This window comes from Tasmannia lanceolata, unplaced genomic scaffold (assembly GCF_043159265.1).
Source record: "Tasmannia lanceolata isolate RefF3 unplaced genomic scaffold, GAP_Taslan_0.1 ptg000021l, whole genome shotgun sequence".
NCBI lineage: Eukaryota > Viridiplantae > Streptophyta > Magnoliopsida > Canellales > Winteraceae > Tasmannia > Tasmannia lanceolata.
Genome location: NW_027518698.1, coordinates 10802978 through 10827225, shown reverse-complemented (window position 1 = coordinate 10827225; position 24248 = coordinate 10802978). Strand labels below are relative to the sequence as shown.

The 24248-nt window shown below is 43.2% G+C and overlaps 1 protein-coding gene across 1 annotated transcript in view; it reads right to left on the bottom strand.

The window, feature by feature from the left end:
• The window catches only part of SIGF (RNApolymerase sigma-subunit F), a 42106-nt gene extending 18675 nt beyond the window's left edge, over nucleotides 1–23431 (bottom strand). Inside the window, exons 1-2 of the mRNA XM_077365641.1 lie at nucleotides 23252–23431; nucleotides 19801–19952 (exon numbers count right to left, since the gene is read on the bottom strand). Coding sequence (XP_077221756.1) covers nucleotides 19801–19952; nucleotides 23252–23333 — 234 coding nt within the window. The 5' untranslated portion in view covers nucleotides 23334–23431. The remainder of the gene's footprint in view (nucleotides 1–19800; nucleotides 19953–23251) is intronic.
• Nucleotides 23432–24248: the final 817 nt, after the last annotated feature.

The following is a 24248-nucleotide window of genomic DNA, read 5'->3' as shown; positions in this document are numbered from 1 at the left end:
GTATACCCTTCAAATACCTGATAATCTGAACAACAGCAGCCCAATGGGAAATGCGTGGAGAGCTCATAGCGTGACTAACCATACCAACTGCAAACGATATGTCTGGGCGAGTAACAGTTAAATACATCAGTTTGCCAACTAGTCTTCTGTACCTACCAGGATCATTCACCAACTCCCCTTCATCGGGAAGAAGTTTAATGTTCTGGTCCATAGGAGTAGCTGCAGGTTTCACTCCCATTGAACCTGTTTCTTCTAAAATGTCCAACACATATTTCCTTTGTGACAAGAAAAGACCATAGCGAGAATATGCTACCTCAATACCAAGAAAATACCTTAAGAGACCCAAATCTTTAGTAGAGAATTCCTTTTGAAGAAAGGACTTCAATCTCTGAATACCAGATCTATCATCTCCTGTGATTACAATATCATCAACATATATCAGAAGGATATGCCCAGCAGTGGACTTGTGAATGAAGACCGAGTGATCAACAGCGCACTGTTTCCTCCCAAAACGTAAGACAGCAGCGCTAAACTTTCCAAACCACGCTCGAGGTGATTGCTTTAGACCATAAAGGGCTTTACGAAGAGGGCATACTAATGAGCACATCTCCCCCTGAGCAACATACCCAGGAGGTTGCTCCATATAAACCTCCTTAGATAAATCACCGTGTAAGAAGGCATTTTTAACATCGAGCTGATAGAGAGGCCAACCGTGATTAACTGCGAGAGAGATCAGGATACGAACAGAAGGGATCTTTGCCACGGGGGGAAATGTCTCCTGATAATCGACACCAAAAGTCTATGTATAACCCTTTGCAACAAGGCTTGCCTTTAGGCATTCAATTGTTCCATCTGGTAAATACTTTATAGCAAATACCCAACGACATCCAACTGTCCTAGCTCCAGATGGAAGAGGAACCAACTGCCACGTTTGATCGGAGCGAAGCGCAGCTATTTCAGCGTCTAGGATGACTAAGAGCATCTGCAACCGACTTAGGTAGAGTAACCGATGAGAAGCTCGAAACAAACGAGCGAAACTGTGGTGAAAGATGGTCATAAGAAACAAACGATGAAATGGGGTGAGCAGAAGTATGAGATCTAGTACGTGTCGCAATGGGAGAATCAGAAACAAGAGAATTAGAATTACCTGAATGAGGGTCGTCCGACTGTGGAGAAGGATCAGTTGGTTGAGATGATGCCTCGGTGGTAGGGTAAACAACCTGCCTAGGTCCCCGAAGATATGTCAGTGGCACAGATTCACTATTAACTCCTCTGGGTCTTAAGGGAACATCTGGAGTGGGGACAGGTGCTAGTAGAAGAGGGCTAACCAGAACAGGCAACGACGGAGTGGGTATGTCTGCCAACAAGGGTGGAGGATCGGAATGAAATGGTCTGTCCTCAAAGAATGTGACATCTGCAGAGATAAACAGTTTCCACAGACGCGGACTATAACACTTGTAACCTTTTTGAGTACGTGAGTATCCCAAAAAGATACACTTCTCTGATTTAGGATCTAGCTTGTCCAGATCGGAACCTAATTTCTGAACGAAACAGATACACCCAAAAACCTGAGGTAACAATGGAAATGGATTACCAATAGGGTAGAGAATAGAAAACGGTGTTTCCCCAGACAGAACCAACGATGGGAGACGATTCTCGAGGAAGCATGCAGTGAGTGCGGCATCTCCCCAATATATTTTAGGTACTTTCATTTGAAACATTAGCGTGCAAGTCATATCAAGCAAGTATCGAAGCTTCCTCTCAGCAACTCCATTTTGCTACGACGTATATGAACAAGACGATTGATGAATTATACCATAAGATTCAAGGAAAGAATTAAAACCATTAGCCACAGAAAAATACTCCTTAGCATTATCAGTACGCAAACAACTAATAGAACACTGAAACTGATTAATCACCTCAAAATAAAATTTCTGAAAGGCATTAAACACTTCAGATCTATCTTTAAGCAAAAACAACCGAGTAGTACGTGAATAATCATCCACAAACATGACAAAATATCTAAAGCCATGTAATGAAGGAGTTTTAGAGGGCCCCATACATCAGAGTGAACAAGTTCAAAAGGCCTTGAGACATGATTACTAACACGAGGTGAGAAAGACACGATGGTGTTTCCCCAACTCACAAGACTCACAATGAAAAGAGGGAATAGGACTAGACAGAAAGAAGATTTCATAAGCTTATCAATAGGTGGGTGACCCAGACGACAGTGCCATTGATAGGCATCCACAGAGGTACGAAGAGCAACACCAGCAGCAACATTATCTAGGTAGTAGAGGCCATCAATCTCACGGCCCGAGCGAATCCTCGTCCCAGTCTTCAGATCCTGAAAGACAGAATAAGTTGGAAAAATGAGACAGAACAATTAAGAGACTTAGTTAATCGACTGGCAGATAACAAACTAACAGGAAAAGATGGGATAGAAAGAATAGAAGATAGACGAAGGCTCGTCGATGTGATGACTGCACCAACCCCAGAGACAGGGGATGCAGTCCCATCAGCTAAAGTAACAGAACTAGGGCCCTCAGATGAAAAGGACTGGAAAGAAGAAAGTAGGATAGGATTACCAGAAGAGTCGGACAAAAAGCAGGATGGACTACCTTGTTGGGCAAATGTGGCAGACGGTTGTTTTCCTTTGTCCCGTAGACGGACGAGATCATATTTTGCACGAGAGACCACTAGAGTGTCAGAGGTCACAGATGGAGGATGAGTGGATGAAGAACTCTCATAAACAGCAGCGGAGGCATTCGCAAGGTCTATACGGACGAAGCTCGGGATGTAAATCATAATAGTAGTCAATGTTGTGGCCGTCCATACGGCAATGAGTGCAATAGCGAGACCCACGTCCCCTTCCTCCACCATCTCGGCCTCCCCCTGACTCACGTCCACGGCCACGACCACCACCCTCGTGACCTCGCCCAACACGGCCACCCCCACTGCTACGATCATCTCCAACATATGTGACATAAGCAGAACAATCAACTATCGGTTCAGGATGCTGAGTCACCCGCATACGTTGAACCCTCGAAAAAAAATCTGCCAGGGTGGGAATGGGTGGGGAACTCACAATCTACTGTCGGAGTTGAAGATAGTTAGGCCCCAACGAGTCAAGAAAACGGACAACACGCAACTCGTCTTGTCGTTTCTTGAGAACGACTGGATCTGCAATAGATCAAGTTACTGACAGAGTGTGAGATAGTCCATGTAGTGGCCACTCACCAACTTGTCTCCCCTCTGAAGGCTAAACCATTCTGATAAGCGATCACAAATAAGAGTAAGATTATCTGCCCCAGAATACATTGTGGCTGTTTGCTCCCAAACCTCCTTCGACGACTGAAGATACATCAAGGAGGTAGCTATAGGGGGTTCCATACAAACCCAGAGAAATGATCTAACAACGGCATCATCTTCGCGCCACTGATCATACTTCAGATCAGTAGTAGTTGGCGGTACACGTTCTAGAAAACGGATTTTTCTACGTCCAAGGAGATAAGTACGTATGGCCATCTTCCACAGTGGATAATTCGTACCATCTAACCTGATGGACATCATCTGAAGGGGGGGTTCCACATGCGAATAACTTGATTGGCCCGTAGAAACTGAAGAACATGCCTCATCAAGTAGGGGGCAACAGTTTGGTGGGAGGTTTGATCCTCAGAAGCCATAACAAAAGCACTACCAATCACCAAAAGAGACAGCAACCAATACCTTAGGGAATAAATCAAATCCCACAACCACTACAATTACCACAACGAACAATCAACTGTATAAAGTCATTAAAGAAAACATCTAGGAATCACCAAACAACCCCTTCAACAATAACCACTAGTAACGAACGACGATAACCCATAGAAGAAACCAACAACACACCAACCAACGAAATCCATATGTGGTAGAATCAACAATAACATAAACTACGAGAAGGGAACAACTCACATTACGAGAAGATAGGGTTAGGGTTTGGGTGAAGGGCTCCGAAAAGTGTATAGGTTGGAATAGAGGGTGCGGTTAGGGTTTCGGGTGTGAAGAGAAGGTGCGGTTAGGGTTTGGGTTTTGAATAGGGGCTACGACTAGGGTTTTGTGTGCTGGGGAGGTGCGGCTAGGGTTTTGGGGAGTGGAGAAAAGGAACGAACACAACTCAGAAGGGTGGGTGGAGAAAAGAAACGAACACGACTCAGAAGAAGGTTGGGTGGGGAGTGGAGAAAAGGAAATAACACAACTCAGAAGGGTGTGGGTGGAGAAAAGAAACGAACACGACTCAGAAGAAGGGTTAAGGTTTAGGGAAAGAAGAAGGAAAACCTACCTTTCTTCACCCATGGCTCTGATACCATGTAAAGTTACAAGGTATATTAACTTTGGTGGGAAGGGAGAGAGATACAAAAGAGATAGAGGGTGAGAGAGAGAACCAGTCGAGAGAGAGAGAGAGAGAGAGAGAGAATAGGTGTGCGTGTGGGAGAGAAAAATTAGTTCTCTCCCTCACGCACGACTAATATATATATTATGTTATATAGGACTAATATGCCCTTACACATGTGTATTTATTCAACAAAAGCTTCCCTTACACATTTCCGCATCGCTTCCATTCACGCTTTCTCGTTTCTTCCCTTCGCACTTCCCCGACGCTTCCCGCTTGCCACTTTTCTGGGAGCGACACACTTCCCCAACCCTTCACCTTTCTGGGAGCCTTAGCTTCCCGCACTGGCAACTATGGTCTGATTAAAGCAATGGACTTCATGTTTGTTGAGAGAGAAAAGTGAGAAAAGAGAAAAGTGAGAAAAGAGAAAATGTGAGTTAGGGCTTCTCCCCCTCACTCATTTATTTATAATATAATAAAGAGATGTACAATGACTAAAATGCCCATAGGCATATAGGCTTATTCTAACACTCCCCCTCAAGCTGGAACGTATAAATATCACTAAGGTTGGAGTTATTCAATGGTTTTGTGAACATATCTGCCAACTGTTCTACAGAACGAGTGAATACAGCGCGTATCTCCCCTTTCTGAATCCTCCGACGAATGAATGACAGTCGACTTCGATATGTTTAGTTCTCTCATGGAAGACAGGATTTGTCGCAATATAGATGGATGCCCTGTTATCACAATATAACTGTGAAGGAGAGGGAAACCCAATACCAATCTCAGTTAAGAGTGACCTCAACCAAATAATCTCAGTCGTAGTATGCGCCATGGCTCTATATTCTGCTTCTGCACTCGATTTCGCAATGACATCCTATTTCTTACTTCTCCATGAAACCAGGTTACCTCCAACAAAGGTACAATACCCGGTAGTCGATCTCCTATCCGCAGGAGATCCAGCCCAATCAGCATCTGAGAACCTCTCAATCCGTGTATGACCATGCCGTTTGAATAGTAATCCTTTCCCTGGAGCACCCTTCAGATACTTGAGAATTTGAACCACTGCGTTCCAATGAGATGTGCGAGGAGAGATCATGTACAGGCTAACTACCCCAACGGCGTAGGATATATCAGGACGAGTAGCGGTAAGGTATATGAGCTTGCCCACAAGTCTTCTATACCTACCAGGATCTTTCAACAAATCACCCACTTCTGGAACCAATTTCATATTTGGATCCATGGGTGCAGCTACTGGTTTCACACCAAGATTTCCCGTCTCTTATAGCAAATCAAGAACATACTTCCTTTGAGATAAAGATAAACCACGAGAAGAGTACGCAACTTCTATCCCAAGAAAGTATCTGAGACGTCCAAAGTCCTTTGTTGCAAATTCTTTTTGTAAGAAGTCTTTTAATTTTTGAATTCCCCCTGAGTCGTTGCCTGTAATAATGATGTCATCGACGTATACAATTAACATAGTGCATCCTTCTGAGGACTGATAGCTGAATACTGAGTGATGTACAACACACTGTTTGAGACCAAACCTCATAACTGCCTCACTAAATCTACCAAACCAAGCATGTGGTGACTGCTTTAACCCATAAATCGCTTTTTTGAGTTGACAGACAGATGAGGACAACTCCCCCTGAGCAACATAACCTGGCGGTTGCTCCATATACACTTCTTCAAGTAGGTCGCCATGCAGAAAGGCGTTCTTCACATCTAGCTAGTGTGGAGACCAACCATTATTAACTGCGAGGGAGAGTAGAACACGGACAAAAGGTATCTTCGCAACTGGAGAAAACGTCTCATGGTAGTCTACACCGAATGCCTGAGTGTAACCCTTTGCCACCAGACGTGCCTTCAGTCGATCAACCGTGCCATTAGGAAGATACTTAATGGAGAAGACCCATCGGCAGCCAACTGGTCGAGCGCCGGTAAGTAGAGAGACAAGATCCCATGTACTGTTGGACTGAAGAGCGCCCATTTCAAGGTCCATTGCAGCCCGCCAGACTAGGTGTAGGAGAGCCTCATCTAAAGACTGTGGTAACACAGCAGAAGACATAGACAAGACAAAGCTTTTGAAAGGGAGAGTTAGACGATCATAAGAAACGAAATTAGAAAGCGAGTGAGCAGTAGAATGGGAACGAGTACGGGAAGCAACAGGAGAGTCAGATACCTGAGGAGGGGGTAAGATCTCTGCCTGTGAGGACGATTTCTCGGCTTGCGAGGGCCGTGCCTGCTGTGGATGACGTTTATAGTGGACTGTAGTAGGGGGACGAGCTACCCTGGGAGCACACGAGTTGACCTGTCCAGAAGGGCAAGCAGGAGGATGTGCAATAGGAGTAGTAGGAATGGGAGAAAGCTCAGGAAGAGAAATAGTCACCTCAGGTTCTGATCTGACATTGGAAGGACCAGAGGAAGAGCCAAAGAATGGTTCTGATTCGAAAAATATGACGTCAGCTGATACATACCATCGGTGCAGACGTGGACTGTAGCAACGGTATCCTTTCTGGGTGCGAGAGTAACCCAGAAAAACACACCGTTCTGAACGAGGATCTAGCTTATCAAGGCCAGGACCCAAATGATGAACAAAACATACGCAGCCAAAGACTCGCAGCGTAAGGGGGAATGGGTCCTGATGTGGATAAAGTATGTGAAATGGAGAATCACCATGAAGCACCGAAGACGGAAGACGGTTGGATAGGAAACAAGCAGTGAGAATGGCGTCAGACCAAAAGGATTAAGGAACCTGCATCTCAAAGAGGAGTGTGCGAGCCACCTCAAGTAGATATCGCAGTTTCCTTTCAGCGACGCCATTCTGCTGCGACGTGTATGCACAGGATGATTGATGAAGGATGCCATGGGAAGAGAGATAGTCCTGAAAGACATCAGTAGTAGAGAAAAACTCACGAGCATTATCAGTACGCAGGCATTTAAGATTAGTACTAAATTGATTTTTTATTTCATCATGAAAATTTTTAAAAGCAGAGAAGACCTGAGAGCGGTCTTTCAGAAGATACAACCAAGTCATGCGTGAGCAATCATCAATAAAAACCACGAAGTACTGGAATCCATTATTTGACGCGACCCGAGAAGGCCCCCATATATCGCAATGAACTAAATGAAATAAACTATCAACCCTAGTAACGACTTGGGAAGGGAAAGACACTCGATGATGCTTCCAGAGTTCACAAGACTGACAATGAAAAGGAGAAATAGAACTAGGAACTAAAGATGTCTGCCGGAGACGCTGAAGGGAGGGGTGATCCAGTCGACAGTGCCACTGAAAGGCATCCACGGAACTGTGTAAGGCTGACGAAGAAGAGCTGCAGGTACAGGCCATCTACCTCACGACCCGATCCAATTGTCCTCCAGTCGAAAGATCCTGAAAAAGACAGTAAGAAGGATAGAATGAGATAGAGCACGACAAATTTTTCGTAATTTGGCTAACAGATAAAAAACTAAAAGGAGACTTAGGTACACACAAAACTGCAGATAGAGGGAGATTAGGTGAAGGACAGGTGGTACCAATACCAGTAATAGGTGTAGTGGAACCATCAGCTAAAGTAATGGACTGAAAATCAGATGGAAATGAGCGAAAAGAAGAAAGCTGTGATGAGTTACCAGTCATATGGTTTGAGGCTCCTGAGTCAATAATCCAGGACCCAGAGCTAGAGAGTAACGTAATGTGTGAACTACCTGGCTGGGCAAAGCCTGCAGTAGCCTGGGAGGCACTCTGACGAAGACGCTGGAGCTCCTCATAGTCTGCCCTGGTGAAGGAGAATGAGTCATCAACAGGAGCAGAGGCTACTGTGTCAGACGAACCAAAGGCGCTGAGGTGGGCTGATCGGGACGGGCGAAGCTCTGGATGCAGCGTATAACAAGTCTCAATGACATCAATGACATGGCCATCACGCTGGCAGTGGGTGCAATAAGGACGACCACGCCCACTGCCAACACGACCACCGCGTCCACGAGCCCGGGAAAAAGAACCACCACCCCGAGAAGGGCGAGTACCACCACCTCCATCATATGCGGCAAGAGCCAAACTATCAGAAGTAGGATGGGAGGGGGTCGCGCCAACAAAATTGACAACAATGCCGGCAGGATCCATACTGAGGCACGAAATGTAGACAAACATAGAAACCACGACCCACAGCAAAAAAAGATGAGAAACAAATAGACAGAACCAACTAATCCCAAGAGTTGATCATATGACAATATCCGAAGGAAAGGACAAGAAACTAGAGAAGCCCATAAAGGAACAGGAAGATGGTAGGGAAAATGAAAGACAAAAAGAAGAAAAGGAAAGAAAGAAAAGTGTTCAGCACATAGATGAGAAGAAGAAGGCTTCTAAATAATGAAATAGGTTCGGTTCGGTGGGAGCGAGCGTGGGTTGGAATTGTGAGGAGGCTGACCTGGAATTGGTCCAAAACAGGGGATGCCAGGCTTTCTGCAAATCAGATTTCCGAGAAAAAAAAAATTCAACACCCGAGAATAAGTTCCAGGAAAATTTTGGGGGGGTGCAAATCAGGTTCCCGAGCAAAACTTTCCAGATTAATTTTCCCCTTACTAACTTCGTTTCCTGGAAACTTTTGGGGGGGGTGCAAATCAGGTTTCCAAGAAAAACTTTTCAAGAATTAATTTTCCTGGAAAATTTGGGGGGGTGCAAATCAAATTTCCAAGAAAAACTTTTCCAGATTGAAAAGTTTAGGTGTGGGGGGTGCAAATCCAAGGGTTCGAGTAGGACAGTAGGGTAAGGGAAACAGAGAGAGAGGAACGAGGGTAGGGCTGAGAGAGAGAGAGAGATAGTTAGGATTAGGGTTAGAGGTTGACGGAGAAGATGGGGGCTAGGGTTAGGTTTTGGGTCAAGAACCCTAAGGCTTTGATACCATGTTGAGAGAGAAAAGTGAGAAAAGAGAAAATGTGAGTTAGGGGAGATGTACAATGACTAAAATGCCCATAAGAATATAGGCTTATTCTAGCAATGTTTTAATTCATTATCTCTATGGGTGTCCCGCGATAGGTTCCGGGGCCTCGATATTCCCCGGGCCCACTGATAAGGGGAAGTTCAAAGAAGAAATCATCATATTATTATCACATCATATCTCAATTTTCATTAACTCTACTTTCTATTATCCTCCGTGTTGTGTTCCAACTCCCACTCACACTTGTCGTAAAGCCATCATCCCATTCTTGTAGCATCATGTCTCAATTTTCAATAACTCAACTTGTTATTATCCTTCAACTTCCACTCGACACTGGTCATTGCTAATAATAATCCACACAAGACACTTTACAAATTTCAAGAAAACAGTGAGCCCTCACATAGACAAATCAACAAGAAAAGCAACGATAATAGAAAAGGTGACCCATCAAAATAATCATATAAACTTCCTCACAGCATTGTAACCATATCAGACAAAATAAAAGAAACAGCAACCACCTTTGAGTGGAAAAGAGCAATCAGCTTAAATCAAGTTGCAGTTATATTACTTATATAATATATATAGGGATTTTCTAACGTCCATTTCAAAAGGCATTTCGCAGATAATGGTCTGTCGCATGTCAGACCAGCCACCTCATGAATGATGACAAAATCTGCTAAAAAGTGAGCCTCTGTGGCTGGTCTGACATGCGACAGACCATCTGCAAAATGCTGTTTGCGATGGACGCTAGCAAATCCCATATATTGTTAGAAGGTGTATATGTGCCTAAGGGCATTTTAGTTCTTGTATTCTTTAATATAAATACATAAGTGAGGGGGAGCACACCCTAACTCGCTCTTTTCCTCTACTCTCATCTCATCTTTTTTCCCTTCAACATGGTATCAAAGATCTAGGGTTGTGGTGCCCTAGGGACCACCATAGAAGACCTTCTTCTTCTTCTTCCAAACCAGCCCACCCGCCGCCTTCTCACTCTCAGCTACCCCCACCCTAACTCGCTCTTTTCCTCTACTCTCAGCTCATTTGTTTCCCTTCAACATGGTATCAAAGATCTAGGGTTGTGGTGCACTAGGGACCACCATAGAAGACCTTCTTCTTCTTCTTCTTCTTCTTCTTCTTCCAAACCAGCCCACCCGCCGCCTTCTCACTCTCAGCTAGCCCCCCCCCCTCGGGGCCACCCTGTCCTTTCCTCCCGAGACATCTGCCTCCCCTCCCAGGCCCACCACCTCTTTCCTTCACCCACGACCCTGCCTCCTCTCCAAGGCCCGCCTCCCCCTCCGGCAGCCATCTCCCCTCCAGCAGCCCACTCCCCACTCCTTGGCCCCACCTCCCCTTCGACAACAGCCTCCTCACTCTCGCCCCCTCCTTCTTTGCAAATCAGCGTAATCCGCCCGACCCTCTCCTACCTTCAATACCCCATTCCTCCTTAAAACCCCTTTCTTAATCCCCTTCCTCTCTCCCCTTTCTTCGAACCCTAGCTCATACCCTTCTCCCTCATCACCTAAATCATCCCTTTGTCTCCATAATTCCTCCCACGGCTCCAATCTTTTTTACGGTACCCTCTTGATAGGCCTATTATGTCTCTCTTCTACGGTCCATTGTTTAGTCTTACGGCTCGCCTAGTGGCTTTTTTCTTACTATGTCCCTCGATGTCGCTGTGATTGAGAGTATTTTTCTCTCCTTGACTCCATGGATCCTCCCGTTTTTTAGGACCAGCACGACTCCTGAGGCCCGTGACACTCGATCACCTTCAACTCCTTCCTCATCTACCCATTCTCCATCAGTTGAGGGTTCATTCCCACCGATGACTACCGTTAAACTAGACGGGTCCAATTACCTAAATTGGAAGATGGTCGTGGAGACCTATCTCCTCGTTCAGGATAAGGTCAGCTTCATTCATTGAGATCCTCCCTCCTCCACTGATCCCACTTATGAGAGATGGGAGCGGGATGATGCTCTCATTCGCACCCTTCTGTGGCAGAGCATGGCCCCTCATATTGTTGGCACCATGATGTGTCTTCCGACATCCAAACAGGTCTGGGACCACACAACTATCCTCTATTCTGGGGTTGACAACCTCGCCCGCATTTGTGCCACCGATTCACAGTGGATGCACCTCCAGCGCGGTGACACCTCTCTCTCTCTCTCTCTCTCTCTCTCTCTCTCTCTCTCTCTCTCTGCGTATTACAGCCAGTTTGCCTCCCTCTATCAGCAGCTCGATGTTTTTATGCCCCATACGTCTAATTTGGCTGTGGCTGCCCGACAACGGGACCAAATTCGAGTTGTTCGCTTCCTTGAGGGATCGGGCCCTTACTTTCTGCATCTCCACCAGCAGATCTTCAGTCCGGCTCTATGCCCTCTCTCATGGAGGTGTACTCACGCGCCCAGCAATGCCTAGCCGGTGATTCTACTCAGCCTGTCTCTAATGATGACTCTGCCCTTGCTGCTTATGAGCCTGGTGATCGTTCTATCCGTGGTGGCGGTACCTTTGGCCATGGTCGGAGACGTAGCACTCGCAGTGGTGGCCGCGATTTTGGTGCAGACTGTGGTCCTGGTGGCCGTACCCGACCTTAGTGCACTCATTGTCAGAGGGAGGGACATCATGTTGACACTTGCAACGCTCTACATTCCGAGCTTCATCCTCCTCCTGAGCATCGTTCAGGCCGAGATCGAATGATGAGAAGATAGAGATGACAAAAAAAGAACTATAAGAAGGTGATACATGAGCATAAGAAACCACATCAGATATAGGATGATGAGTGGTACGAGATCGGGTACAAGATGCAATCGGAGCTTCAACAGGAGAATCACTTACCTCAGGAACAGCGGGTGGTGCAGCGAACTGTGAGAGAGCTGGAGGGCATGAAGTGGCATCTGGACCTGCAGGTTGCGGAGGACGAGAATAAACCTACAGAGGTTTAGGTTGAACGGCAGGAGATGAAATCGGTACTGAGATAGGAATTGGAACAGGTAAGGGAACCTCATGATCTGGAACCTTTGTAGAAATAGGTCCAGTATAATAAGGCTTATCCTTAAAGAAAGAAACATCAGCAAACACATAAGCACGACTAAGTTGAGGACTATCACACTGATAGCCCTTTTGAGTGCGAGAATAGCCTAGAAAAAATACATTTAATCACTAAAAGTTCCAATTTATCTAGTCCAAGAGTAAGAACATGAACAAAGCACGTGCACCGAAACACTCGTGGAAGGGAGATGGAGTCCTAGAGGGATGTAAGACAGAGAAAGGCAACCGATTCTCGAGAACAAATGATGGAAGATGGTTCGCCAGAAAACAAGAAGTGAGAACTGCTTCAACCCAATAGGATTTAGGAAAATGCATCTGATAAATAAGAGTTCTAGCTATGTCAACAAAATATTGAATTTTCCTTTCGGCAACACCATTTTGTTGAGAGGTATGGGCACAAGACGACTGGTGAATAATACCTCGAGAAGTTAAAAACTATTGAAAATCATTAGAAACAGAGAAATATTCACATGCATCATCTGCGCGCAAACATTTAATAGAATAGGAGTAATGATTAGAGATTTCAGCATAAAAGGAGCGAAATATATTAAAAACTTCGGAACAATCTTTTATTACATATAACCAAGTCATCCTTGAATAATCATCCACAAATATAAGAAAATACTGATACCCAAATAAAGGAGTCTACAGGGACCCCAAACATCAGAATAAACCAACTCAAGCGGACATAGGACACGACTAACTGAACGTGACTCATAGGAAACACCATTCCATACTGACAAGACTCGCACTGAAACTGACTAACAGGACGGGACCCAGCCGAAGAATACTGTAGATGATTAGCTTGAGGGTGACCAAGACGGCAGTGGCACATGAATGAATCAACCGAAGTACTCAGCGCAATAGGTGCAGAATCACCGTCAAGATAGTAAAGACCATCCACTTCATGTCCTAAACCAATCCTCCTCCTAGCCGCTAGATCTTGAAAAGAACAAGAAGAAGGAAAAAATGTCACCGAACAGTTAAGACAACGAGTAAGTTGACTAACAGAAAGAATATTACACGGAAAACTAAGTACACATAAAACAGAGGAAAGTGATAAATGAGAAATGCCAGAAGTGTCTCCTGTACCAGAAATGGGGCACTTTGCCGCATTAGCCAAAGTAACCAATGGAGAAGAAGAGTTAAGCTTAAAGGTGCTAAGGAGGCTATTATTACTAGTCATATGATGTGAGGCTCCAGAGTCAATAAGCCATGAACTGAATGACTGAGAGTGCAGGATGGGGTGCTACCTTCTATCGCAGGAGTGGCAGTTGGTTGTTTCCCTTTTTCCTGTAGGCGTCGAAGAGACCAAGGTTTTAAATCTCGGTTTCGGTTTCGATTTCGGTACAAAATTTCGGACGAAATCTTGTAAAAATTTCACCGAAATTTCGGAAATTTCCGAAACGTTTCACCGAAATTTCTAAATTTCCGAAACGTTTCACCGAAATTTCCGAAACTTCACCGAAATTTTACCGAAACGAAACGTTTCGGCCGAAATTTCCGAAACGTTTCGGCGAAGTTTGGTACTTTTCCGACTCACTGTGAATTTCGTTTCGTTTTCCACCGAAACCGAAATATTTTGGCCGAAACGAAACGTTTCGGCCGAAATTTAAAACCATGGAAGAGACTTGTATTCAATGCGAGAGACCACGAGGGTGTCAGTAGAATTAGGAGAGATGGCAGTGGGAGTCTCTGTAGAAGCCCTGAAACATGATGTGCAGCTCTAGAGGGCCGCAACTTTGAATGTAAATCATAATAAAAATCAACAGTATGACCATATCACAATGGGAACAATAACGAGATCCACGACCACCGGTGGTACGGCCTCCCCTGAATCACGACCAAAACCACAACCATAACCTCTGCGACCACGACCGTGACCGCGAGTGCCTCAACTATAACCAGACTAAACGGCAAGGGCAGCCTGCTCACCAATCATATCACATGAGGATCAACGCTCAATTCTCACTGAACCCGAGAGAAGACCTCATCCATGTCTGGTAAAGTACCAAAGCCTAGGATCTGCTGACGGATAGGCATAAAATCTTGACCAGTTCAATCCAAAAACTGAACAACACGTATCTCATTTTTCTGCTCTGCTAACTCAACAAGATCGATGAATGGAGGATGATATACATCTATCTGCTCACATAGGATAACAAAATCAGAATAGTACTCAGAAACAGATCTTTCGCCTCACTTCACACTGAAGAAATCAGTGTAAACATCACAGATCCGAGTGAGATTATTAGTCCCCGAATAGAGAATCTCTGCATGTAACCAAACTATACGAGAGGTATTAAGAAACAACATATGACTAGCAATCTTCGGATCCATACTCTGACATAAGAGAGACTGAAGTTGGGCATCCTCCTGACTCCACTTGTCGTAGGAGGCATCCTTAGGATTAGGGGGATTCAATGTAATAAAGCTCAACTTGCCCTGCCCACGGAGATAGAGCTGAATAGATGGGCTCCGAACAGGATAGTTTGATCCATAAGGCTTGATGGACGTCATAGACGTCATGGGAAACGAACCAGAGACAGCAGACGAGGTGGAAGGCACATCCATTATGAAGAACCACAATAAATCACAGTGTCAAGGATCTGTGAAGCTGCGGCAATATCACTAATAAACAACAATGGCCACCAACAACACAACAAATGAAGCTACCAGTCTACCACCACCAACTGATCATCATCAACCACAATCAAACCATCAACTAACAAAACCACACAAATGGAGCTGCTACCACCAACAACTGATCATCATCAACCATGATCAAACCACCAACCAACAACTGACCACTACGACAAATGTTATCTGACATATGATTAACGGATCACAACCAACTAATTACCATCAAATGACTATCAAACCACCGACAAATACATGCAAACATACGGTTCCGGGATAAAAAGAAGCACTAGGATCACTAACATAGACTGTCACCATGGAAACAACACTAAACAACCTCCTGGAAATAACAAGAATATGATAAAGAATAAGCACCAGTTGTTTAAGACATGAATACGAGTATATAGAAGCGGATTAATGCAAGGATAGGTACTGATTTAAGGTTAAAAATGATGAAAAATAGGGGTGCGAGTGGTGAAGAAGGGGAAGGGAGTGGTGCAAACCTGCTAGGGTGGTGCGGCACTCATAGAGAGTGAAAGGGAGGGTGGTGCGGCACTGAAAGATTTGATTAGGGTTAGGCTTTGAGTGGTGCGACAAGGGTTTGGTTGGATTAGGGTTAAGGTTAATTGGAAAAAAAAAGGGGTTTGAGTGGTGCAGCAAGGGTTAGGGTTTAGAGCCTTCGATCTTGATCTCCTATCTTCTTGATCTTCTTACTCTGATAGAATGTTAACACACCATATGAGATGAAGAAGAGAAGAGAGAGGAGATGGAAGTTTGGAGAGAACATGAATGAGAGAGTCTTCTCTCACGCACGTAATATATATATATATATATATATATATATATATATATATATATATATATATATATATAATGTATGTATGTATACGCGTAAATACATAGAGAAAGACAGAAATGCCCCTCTAGAAGGGTGCGCACATACATAGCCATACTCAACACTCCCATCTCTGGTATTACTAGTATCTCTCCCTGCCCTGGACTTACGTTATCCTCTGTCTTGTGTGTTCCTAAGTTCTCATTTAGTTTAATTTTTGTTAACCAAATTACGAAACATCTCAACTTCTCTATCTCATTTTTATCTTTCTTATTGTTTTTTTCAGGATCTCTCGACTAGGAGAACGATTAGTTCGAGACATGAGGCGGATGGGCTTTATCGTCTGGACCGTGGCCCCTCCAGTTCCATCGACGCCTATCAGTGGCACTGTCGCCATGGTCATCCCTGCCTACAGCGCCTAGAGCGGACATCTATTGTATCTTCCCCCTTCGGTCTTTTCAAAGCGAGGTCTGTGAACTTGGAAAACACCATCGTGTGTCATTGTCATGCACCCTTTTGAGTTAGTGCACTCTGATGTATGGGGTCCCTCGAGGACTACCTCTATTTTTGGAAATAGATATTTTATTGTCCATTGATGACTTCTCTCATATGACATGGCTCTTTTTACTTAAAGACTGCTCTGAGTTCTTTCCTGCTTTTCGCACTTTTCACGCTGAGGTCACAAATCAATATAACCGCATCCTAAAATGTTTGCGCACTGATAACGCTCGAGAATATTTTTCCAAATCTAATGGCTTTTAGGATTTTCTCACTACTCATGGCATCATTCACCAATCTTCCTGTGCTTACACCTCCCAACAAAATGGTATTGCCGAGAGAAAATTGAGGTCTTTACTAGATGTGGCCTGCACCCTCCTCATTCAGATGAGGGTTCCTAAAATTTATTGGAATGATGCCATGCTAACCTCATGCTTCCTAGCCAACCGTCTTTCCTTCCTCAGTCTTTGGTGGTACATCCCCATTCCCGTGCTACATCTCCAGCACGGTCCATTTCCTCTAAACCCTAGTCTCTTTGGTTGTGTGTGCTTTGTCCACAACCTTGGTCCTGGTCTAGATAAATTGGACCCTAGGGTTGAACGATGTATTTTTCTGGGCTACTCTCGAACCCAGAAAGCTTTTCGATGTTACAGTCCTTGGTTACATCAGTCCTTTGTCTCTGCCGATGTCACATTTTTATTCCGAGACTTGCTTTACTACTCCTCATGAGGATAGTAAAGCAGTCCTTGATTCGGATATCCCACTTCATGTTCCAGTTCTTCCGGATCCAGTGGCCTCTCCTCCTTCCGTGACGGTACCCGAGGTTCTTTCGGATCACGAGGCCTCTCCTCCTTCGTTGCAGGTATCACAAGATCCTCCTCGCCCGCCTCTATAAAGAAATACCAGTGGCGGTTGAAGTCTGCAGCCCACCATCCTTCTCTCGAGCCATCAGCCTCTCAGTCTGAGATCCTGGCCACTACTTCTCAGGTATCTCTTCTTCCCTCTCCAAATGTTGCTACAGATTCTCCCATTGCTTCACGTACTCGTTCCCATAGCACTGCACATCCTATTTTCTCTGTTGTTTCATATGATTCTCTCACTCTTATGTTTCGAAGTTTTATGTTTTCTGTCTCTTTGCCGCAGTCATTGCCAGCGGTCCTTGATCATCCAGGTTGGTGTGCGGCTATGGATCTTGAGATAGCCGTTCTTCAAGCCAATTAGACTTGGGACTTGGTTCCTCTTCCTCCTGGTGCTTGGCCAGTCGGCTACCATTTGGTATATGCTATCAAATATTTACCTGATGGGACCGTTGAGTGCCTTAAGGAGCGGTTGGTTGCCAAAGGTTATACTCTGACCTTTGGAGTTGATTACACAGAGACCTTCTCACGAGTCGCAAAGATTCCTTCGGTTCGGGTCCTCATCTCCCTCATTGTCAACCGAGAATGGCCCCTGCACCAGCTTGATGTCAAAAATGCCTTTATTCATGGTGAGCTCACTGAGGAGGTTTATATGGAGCAACCTCCCGGGTATGTTGCTCGGGGGGGGGGGGGGGGGAGATGTCTTCCTCAGTGTGTCGCTTGAACAGATCTATATACGGCCTAAAACAGTCTCCTAGAGCGTGGTTTGGGAGATTTAGTGATGTTGTCATGCGGTTTGACATGAAGCAATGTGCAGTTGATCACTCGGTCTTCAGCCATCAGTCTGCGGCTGGATGTGTTCTCTTGATAGTTTATGTTGATGATATTATCATTACTAGAGGTGACTCATTGAGGATACAGAAGCTGAAGACCTTGCAGAAAGAGTTTTCCACAAAAGACCTGGGCCGTCTTAGGTACTTTCTTGGCATTGAGGTAGCCTATTCCACCAGAGGCATCTCCATCTCACAAAGGAAATATGTGTTGGATTTACTTGATGAGACAGGTTATCTTAGAGTAAAACCTGCTTCTGTTCCCATAGACTAAAATGTGAAACTTTGTCCCAAAGGAGATTTTATAGATGACCCTGGTAGGTCCAAGAGGTTAGTTGGCAAGCTCATATATCTAAAAGTCACTCGTCCAGACATATCATTTGTTGTTGGAGTCGTCAGCTAGTATATCAGCTCCCCCCATACTTCACACTAGGCAACAATGTGTCAAATTGTTAAGTACTTAAAAGGTGCTCCAGAAAGAGGCTTGTTGATTAAGAAACATGGTCATCAGAAAATAGAAGGGTTCACAGATGCCGATTGGGAAGGATCTTCAGCTAACAAGAGGTCTACCACAGGATATTGTACCTTCTTAGGAGGTAACACAGTGTCATGGCGAAGTAAGAAACAAGATGTTATAGCTAAATCCAGTGCAGAAGCTGAATACACCCATGGCCCACACAAGTGGAGAACTCATTTGGTTGCACTCACTTTTGTCAGAGATCGGCTTCCCCTTTCCTCTCTTTCTCAGTTGTATTGTGACAATAAGGCTGCGATCCATATTGCCACAAATCCGGTCTTCCATGAGAGGACTAAGCACATTGAGGTAGATTGCCACCTCATCCGTCAAAGAATCCAGAAGGGAGAGATATGCACAATGTTTACTGGATCAGTGGACCAACTAGCTGATATATTGACCAAGCCATTAAGCAAAGCTAAGTTGAGTGACATTTGTAACAAGCTAGGAATGTTTGATATATACATTCCAGCTTGAGGGGGAGTGAGGGAGAGTGTTGTATATATATGCCTAAGGGCACTTTAGTCCTTGTACTCTTCTCTTTTATATAAATATATAAGAAAGGGGGAGCACGCCCTAACTCACTCTTTTCCTCTACTCTCTTCTCCTCTTTTTTCCCTTCCACACACACACACACACACACACACACACACACACACACACACACATATATATATATATATATATATATATATTTTTATTTTTATTTTTTTCAATGAAAATTTTTTATTTGAAATTGTTTTCATAGAAATAAATTTTCCAACATTTTGTAAACTCATTTTCCATGGAAATTATTTTCCAAAATTGAAAATTTTCTCCTTTTTCAAGGAAAATTGCAAACATACTAGTCCTGGGATTTTTTCCATGCAAAGTTGCAATATAATTTTCCAAGGAATTTCTTTACACCTGACCTCATGAACGGCAGGTGAGGCCCACCATTTTACCCCTCATGTTTTCATGGGGTGTAGCCCACCGTTTTACAGCTAATGTTTTGATGGGGTGGGTCCCACCATCTCCATCCAAGCCATGCACAGGGTGGGACCTACCATTTTATACATGTTTGATAGGGTCAATCCCGTCATCTCCACCCAGAGTCATACATCGGGTGGGCCCACCATTTTACACATGCATATCATGGGCCATGAATGCTAGTATCTATGTGTGCACACACATGTGTGCATGTTAGCATTCTTGCCTGCATATATAGACACACACACATACATAAAGAGAATGACAGAAAGAGAAAGAATTATCAAATCAAAAGGCCTCACCTGAGGCGCTTTATCTTCCCTTGAGAAAGGCAGAGAAAGCCTAGAATCATCTCGCTGCTCTTGTAACAGAACTGATGCAGGAAAATGTCGAGCCATTGATGTAGTTGAGATAGAAGTAACCACAAGAGCTGCTTGCTCATGAATCATTGGAACTGCAAAATCAAAAGTAAAAAAGTTTATTTTCTATTAATATAAAGCAAGCAAATAAAATAGAATTTTCCCATCACAAGGGCAGGACCCTGTTTTCCCTGAACAACATGTACAATTACAATAAAAAGGTATAGGAAACCGGAAGCATTTCACGTCAAGAAGCAAATAAGATGCAAATCCAACAGCCCAACAGTCCCAAAAAGATGATTTGAACCTCCACACAAAAGATAAAGAAAGACGAAGCTGAAAAAATGAGCCTATAGGGGACCATGCTAATGATATCAGCATTACACATTGCTGACATAAGAAAGGGGTCCACCCACCTTACAAGATCATGTAAATCCACCAGACTCACCATCTTTATTTTATTATGATTATGAAGAATTTTTCGGAATACTATACAGGCACTTTTTATCAAGTTTGTATAGAGCCCAATTAGGAGAAGCATTATCAAGAAAAACAAGTACCAAAAGTTGTGGAGGCAGTTTTGAGGTTTTAACATCTCACCTTTGCCAGTAAAAGTGAGATTTCAGAATCTAAGTTGCAAATGTGATAGGTAAATAATGGTGGGTACATTAATGCAGTGACGCATTCTGCACCACAATATCAAACAACTCAGAAGGCACATTATCACTTCACACATTTTAACGCAGTAACGCCTCCAATCCATCTGCAAAAGTGCCTCAAAAGAGGGATTGGGAAAACAATCTCTCCAAACAAGATGACATAATCCCCATATCGTAGAAGCAAAGAGGAGGCCAAACCTACTAACAAAGAGACCAATGATCAAATATTGGGCCACCTCTATTGTTATGTAAATAGAAAAAGGATCACTGACTCCCTGACATGACAAATTGGCCTCTTGCAATCCCACTGACTAGAACTGCATCAAGGCACACACAAACCATAGGTGGAGAATATTCAACCCATGCCAATGATTTGACAATAAGTTCCATTATTTTTTACACGAAAAAGACATAACAATTCTAACCAACATATGCTTTGTCAAGGTGGAGACTTAATCATGAAATATAAATTACACAAAGCTATGCATATCAATCAATCACTATGAATTTCCCCTATATCATCCATATTCTATGCAACATCTCGGAAAATGCCACCAACCAGGATTCAATAAGTGAAGTTGCTACTGTTCATGGTGTTGTAGACATTCACGACAGTGGCTATCCATGAGGCGGTTGCAGGTGGAATTGATGGGTAAACAAGAATTTTTCAACCGAAGTTCAAAGATCAGCGATGAGTAAGTCATAAATTTCTCAAAAAATTCCATAGGAAAACTATTAAGTCCTAGACTCTGTCCCATTTGGAATTGAAGCCTGCAAAATTCGTCTTCAGAGAAAGAAGTCCCAACATCAAGACCACAGCTTAGTGCGGGAAAAGCTCCATGAACTGTTCCTATGTATCAATAAAGACAATTCGTCTAGCTACTCTAATCAGGTATCTGCTGTTTTGCATTAGTACGGGTACGAGTATTGGAATCCGACACAGATATCGAATGTCAGATTCGGCACACCACAAAAAGAAAGACTCGTGGATTCATAAATATTTTAATCAATTCTTAAATTCTAATCTTTTTATAGAATAATATGATTAAAACAAGCCATATATTGAAAATTTACATAAGTAAATATATTGCTTTATTTTCGTATAAAAAGTTACGAGGTAATTGTACGAGGGTTAAAATTCAAAACACTTGGTAATTGTAAAGTTGTGGTGGTAGTATTCAGAGAAAAAATGATAAAAGAAATCTAGAAGTGTCGAAAAGAATCATTATAACAAGTAATAGATTGAAATTTTAAATACGATATGTAAATATAATGCTTTATTTTCATATGAAAAGTTACGAGGGTTAAAATTCAAAACACGTGGTAATTGTAAAGTTGAGGTAGTGGTTTTTTTTTTTTTTGAATGGTAACAGATATGCAAAAATATGTATGTCTGATGGCAGCAATGCTGCTACTCAAGGCGATGGAATATGAGACCGCTTGGCAAGAGGAGGTCCTCAAAAAAGACTGTCAACTACAAGAGCTTTATCTGGGACGTTTACTAGTTGTGGTAGTAGTATTAAGAGAAAAAAGTGAAAAAAGAAATCTAGAAGTGTTGCAAAGAATCCTGAAGTACTGGAATCCGACATGGGTACTTCGCTCATTCAGAAGAAACCATGTAACGGTATCTGTAACATATAGCTAAACCGGCAGAGCATTTTTTGACAGTGCTTAAGTGTAAGATCCAAATTATGACACCTAGCTTCATCACAAACCTTTTTTTGGAAAATAACAAGCCATGTAAATTATATAAGTACTACAATGGCTTCACTATCGTTCTCTTTTCCCAATCCAACAGACCACAATATTATGTATGTATCAGCATTTTTTGACCACATGTTTGGAGGTATGCTAATGTTGTGGCCGATCGCCTCGCTAGGGAGGGTGTTTCCAAAGAAGCTCTAGCGTTGTTTGATTCCCTCCCCCCTTGAGCTCTAGTTTTGCCTCTTTTTCCATTTATATTTTTTCATTCTTTGTCATTGGTCCTGTCTTTTCAATGAAATTGGCTATCATTCAAAAAAAAATGAAAAAAATATAAAAATAAAATAAATTCTGTGTTTTTTCGTTTTCGAAAACCATATAATACAATTGAAAGGAGAAAACATATGGTAGGTGAATTCCAAAGCCTCATACACAAAAACCTCCTTGTGATTTTGTTGGTGAATTCCAAAAACCCTCCTTGTCGGTGAATTCCAAAGGCTCATACACAAAAACCACATGAATAAAAACACTAAATTCTACATACCCATTTCTTGTTTGCAAAATTCAAATTAAAAAAACACCATATCAAATAAATTCAAAATCCTCATTCACCCACCACAATGCATCCGAGAACTATCTTAATTCACATGCCCGCTCATTATTCTACATATTTTGAAACAGAAACCATATAATATACCAATGAAAGGATAAAAACATGTGGTTGGTGAATTCCAAAGCCTAGTACACGAAAACCATACAATATAAAAACTAAATTCTACATACCCATCTCTTGTTTGCACAATTCAAAGAACAGAATCCACCACAATGCATTGGGAGACCAACTTAATTCACATATGCCAACTCCCAATTTTGCACATTTCGAAACAGAAACAAATGGAAGGTAAGTTCAAAAACCTCACTCGCCAGAACCCATAGAGAAAATCATTAAATTACACAAACCCATGTCTTTTTTTTAGCATGGCTGTTGGGTAATATGGAGAGAAGATGAAGTTTAGAAGGATATGTACACATACCTGAAGAGGAGAAGGAATTGGTGAGGTGGATTTTTGGAGGATGAAGTGAAGGTGAACATAGAAGGTTTCTGCTCGCCTCCATTGCAAGTACGGATGGAGCTGTTTCCTCTACATGATCAGGGGTTTTGTAAGCTTTTCTTCCCCGCCTCAAAAACACAAAACCCCCATTGAGGATGAGGTTATTTCTTATTTGCCAGTCAGCATAGACGAAATTACGAAAATATTCTAATCAGTTACGACAAAATCCTTTTATTGGCAAATGTTCCCTCCTTATGGCTCGATAAGATTCCGGGCCGGGCCGAGAGGTTTGTTGGACGGTTTCGGGCCTAATTTCATGGCACAGTTAAAAAAAAAAAGTTGACGTCATGCATTGTGTATATTGTGTGCGTGGCCTCTATTATGTTATGGCAGACTATAAGGGGCCGTTTGGATACACGGATTTTAGGATCCGGGATTTCTTCAAAATTGTAGCTAAGAGACCAGAAGAAGTGGACCAGCCGTCGTTTTTTACTCATGTTTGACTTCTCGCCCTTCTTTCCGTCAATAAAAGAGTAGCAGATCCTCCCATATTTTTAGGTTTTAGAAATCTCAGGATGCTGGAGAGATTTTTAAAACCTGAATTTCTCACTTAAAATCCATGAAACGCTGCCAGGACAGCATGCATCAGCTTGATCATGAACCCTCTTTTATACTGTTTTCAAACTAAAAAACCTGGATTCTAAAATCCACGTATCCAAACGGACCCTAAATTATTTGGGAAGTGATAAATCCATCCCATTAGTACTTGGGACAGCAGGAGTGTACATGGCAATCAGCCCCATTGAATCCTTCTTACGTGAAGTACATTAGTGCCTCTGCAGTCATTGATACCCTGATACCCTGCTGCTGGGTGTCCTAAGTACTCAAAAGGGGCGGATTTATCACTTCCCATGGAAGGAATGCTAAACTGAAGAGCCCCTCTTAAATACCCCTAAGTAAATGCATTTATCATTTCTTT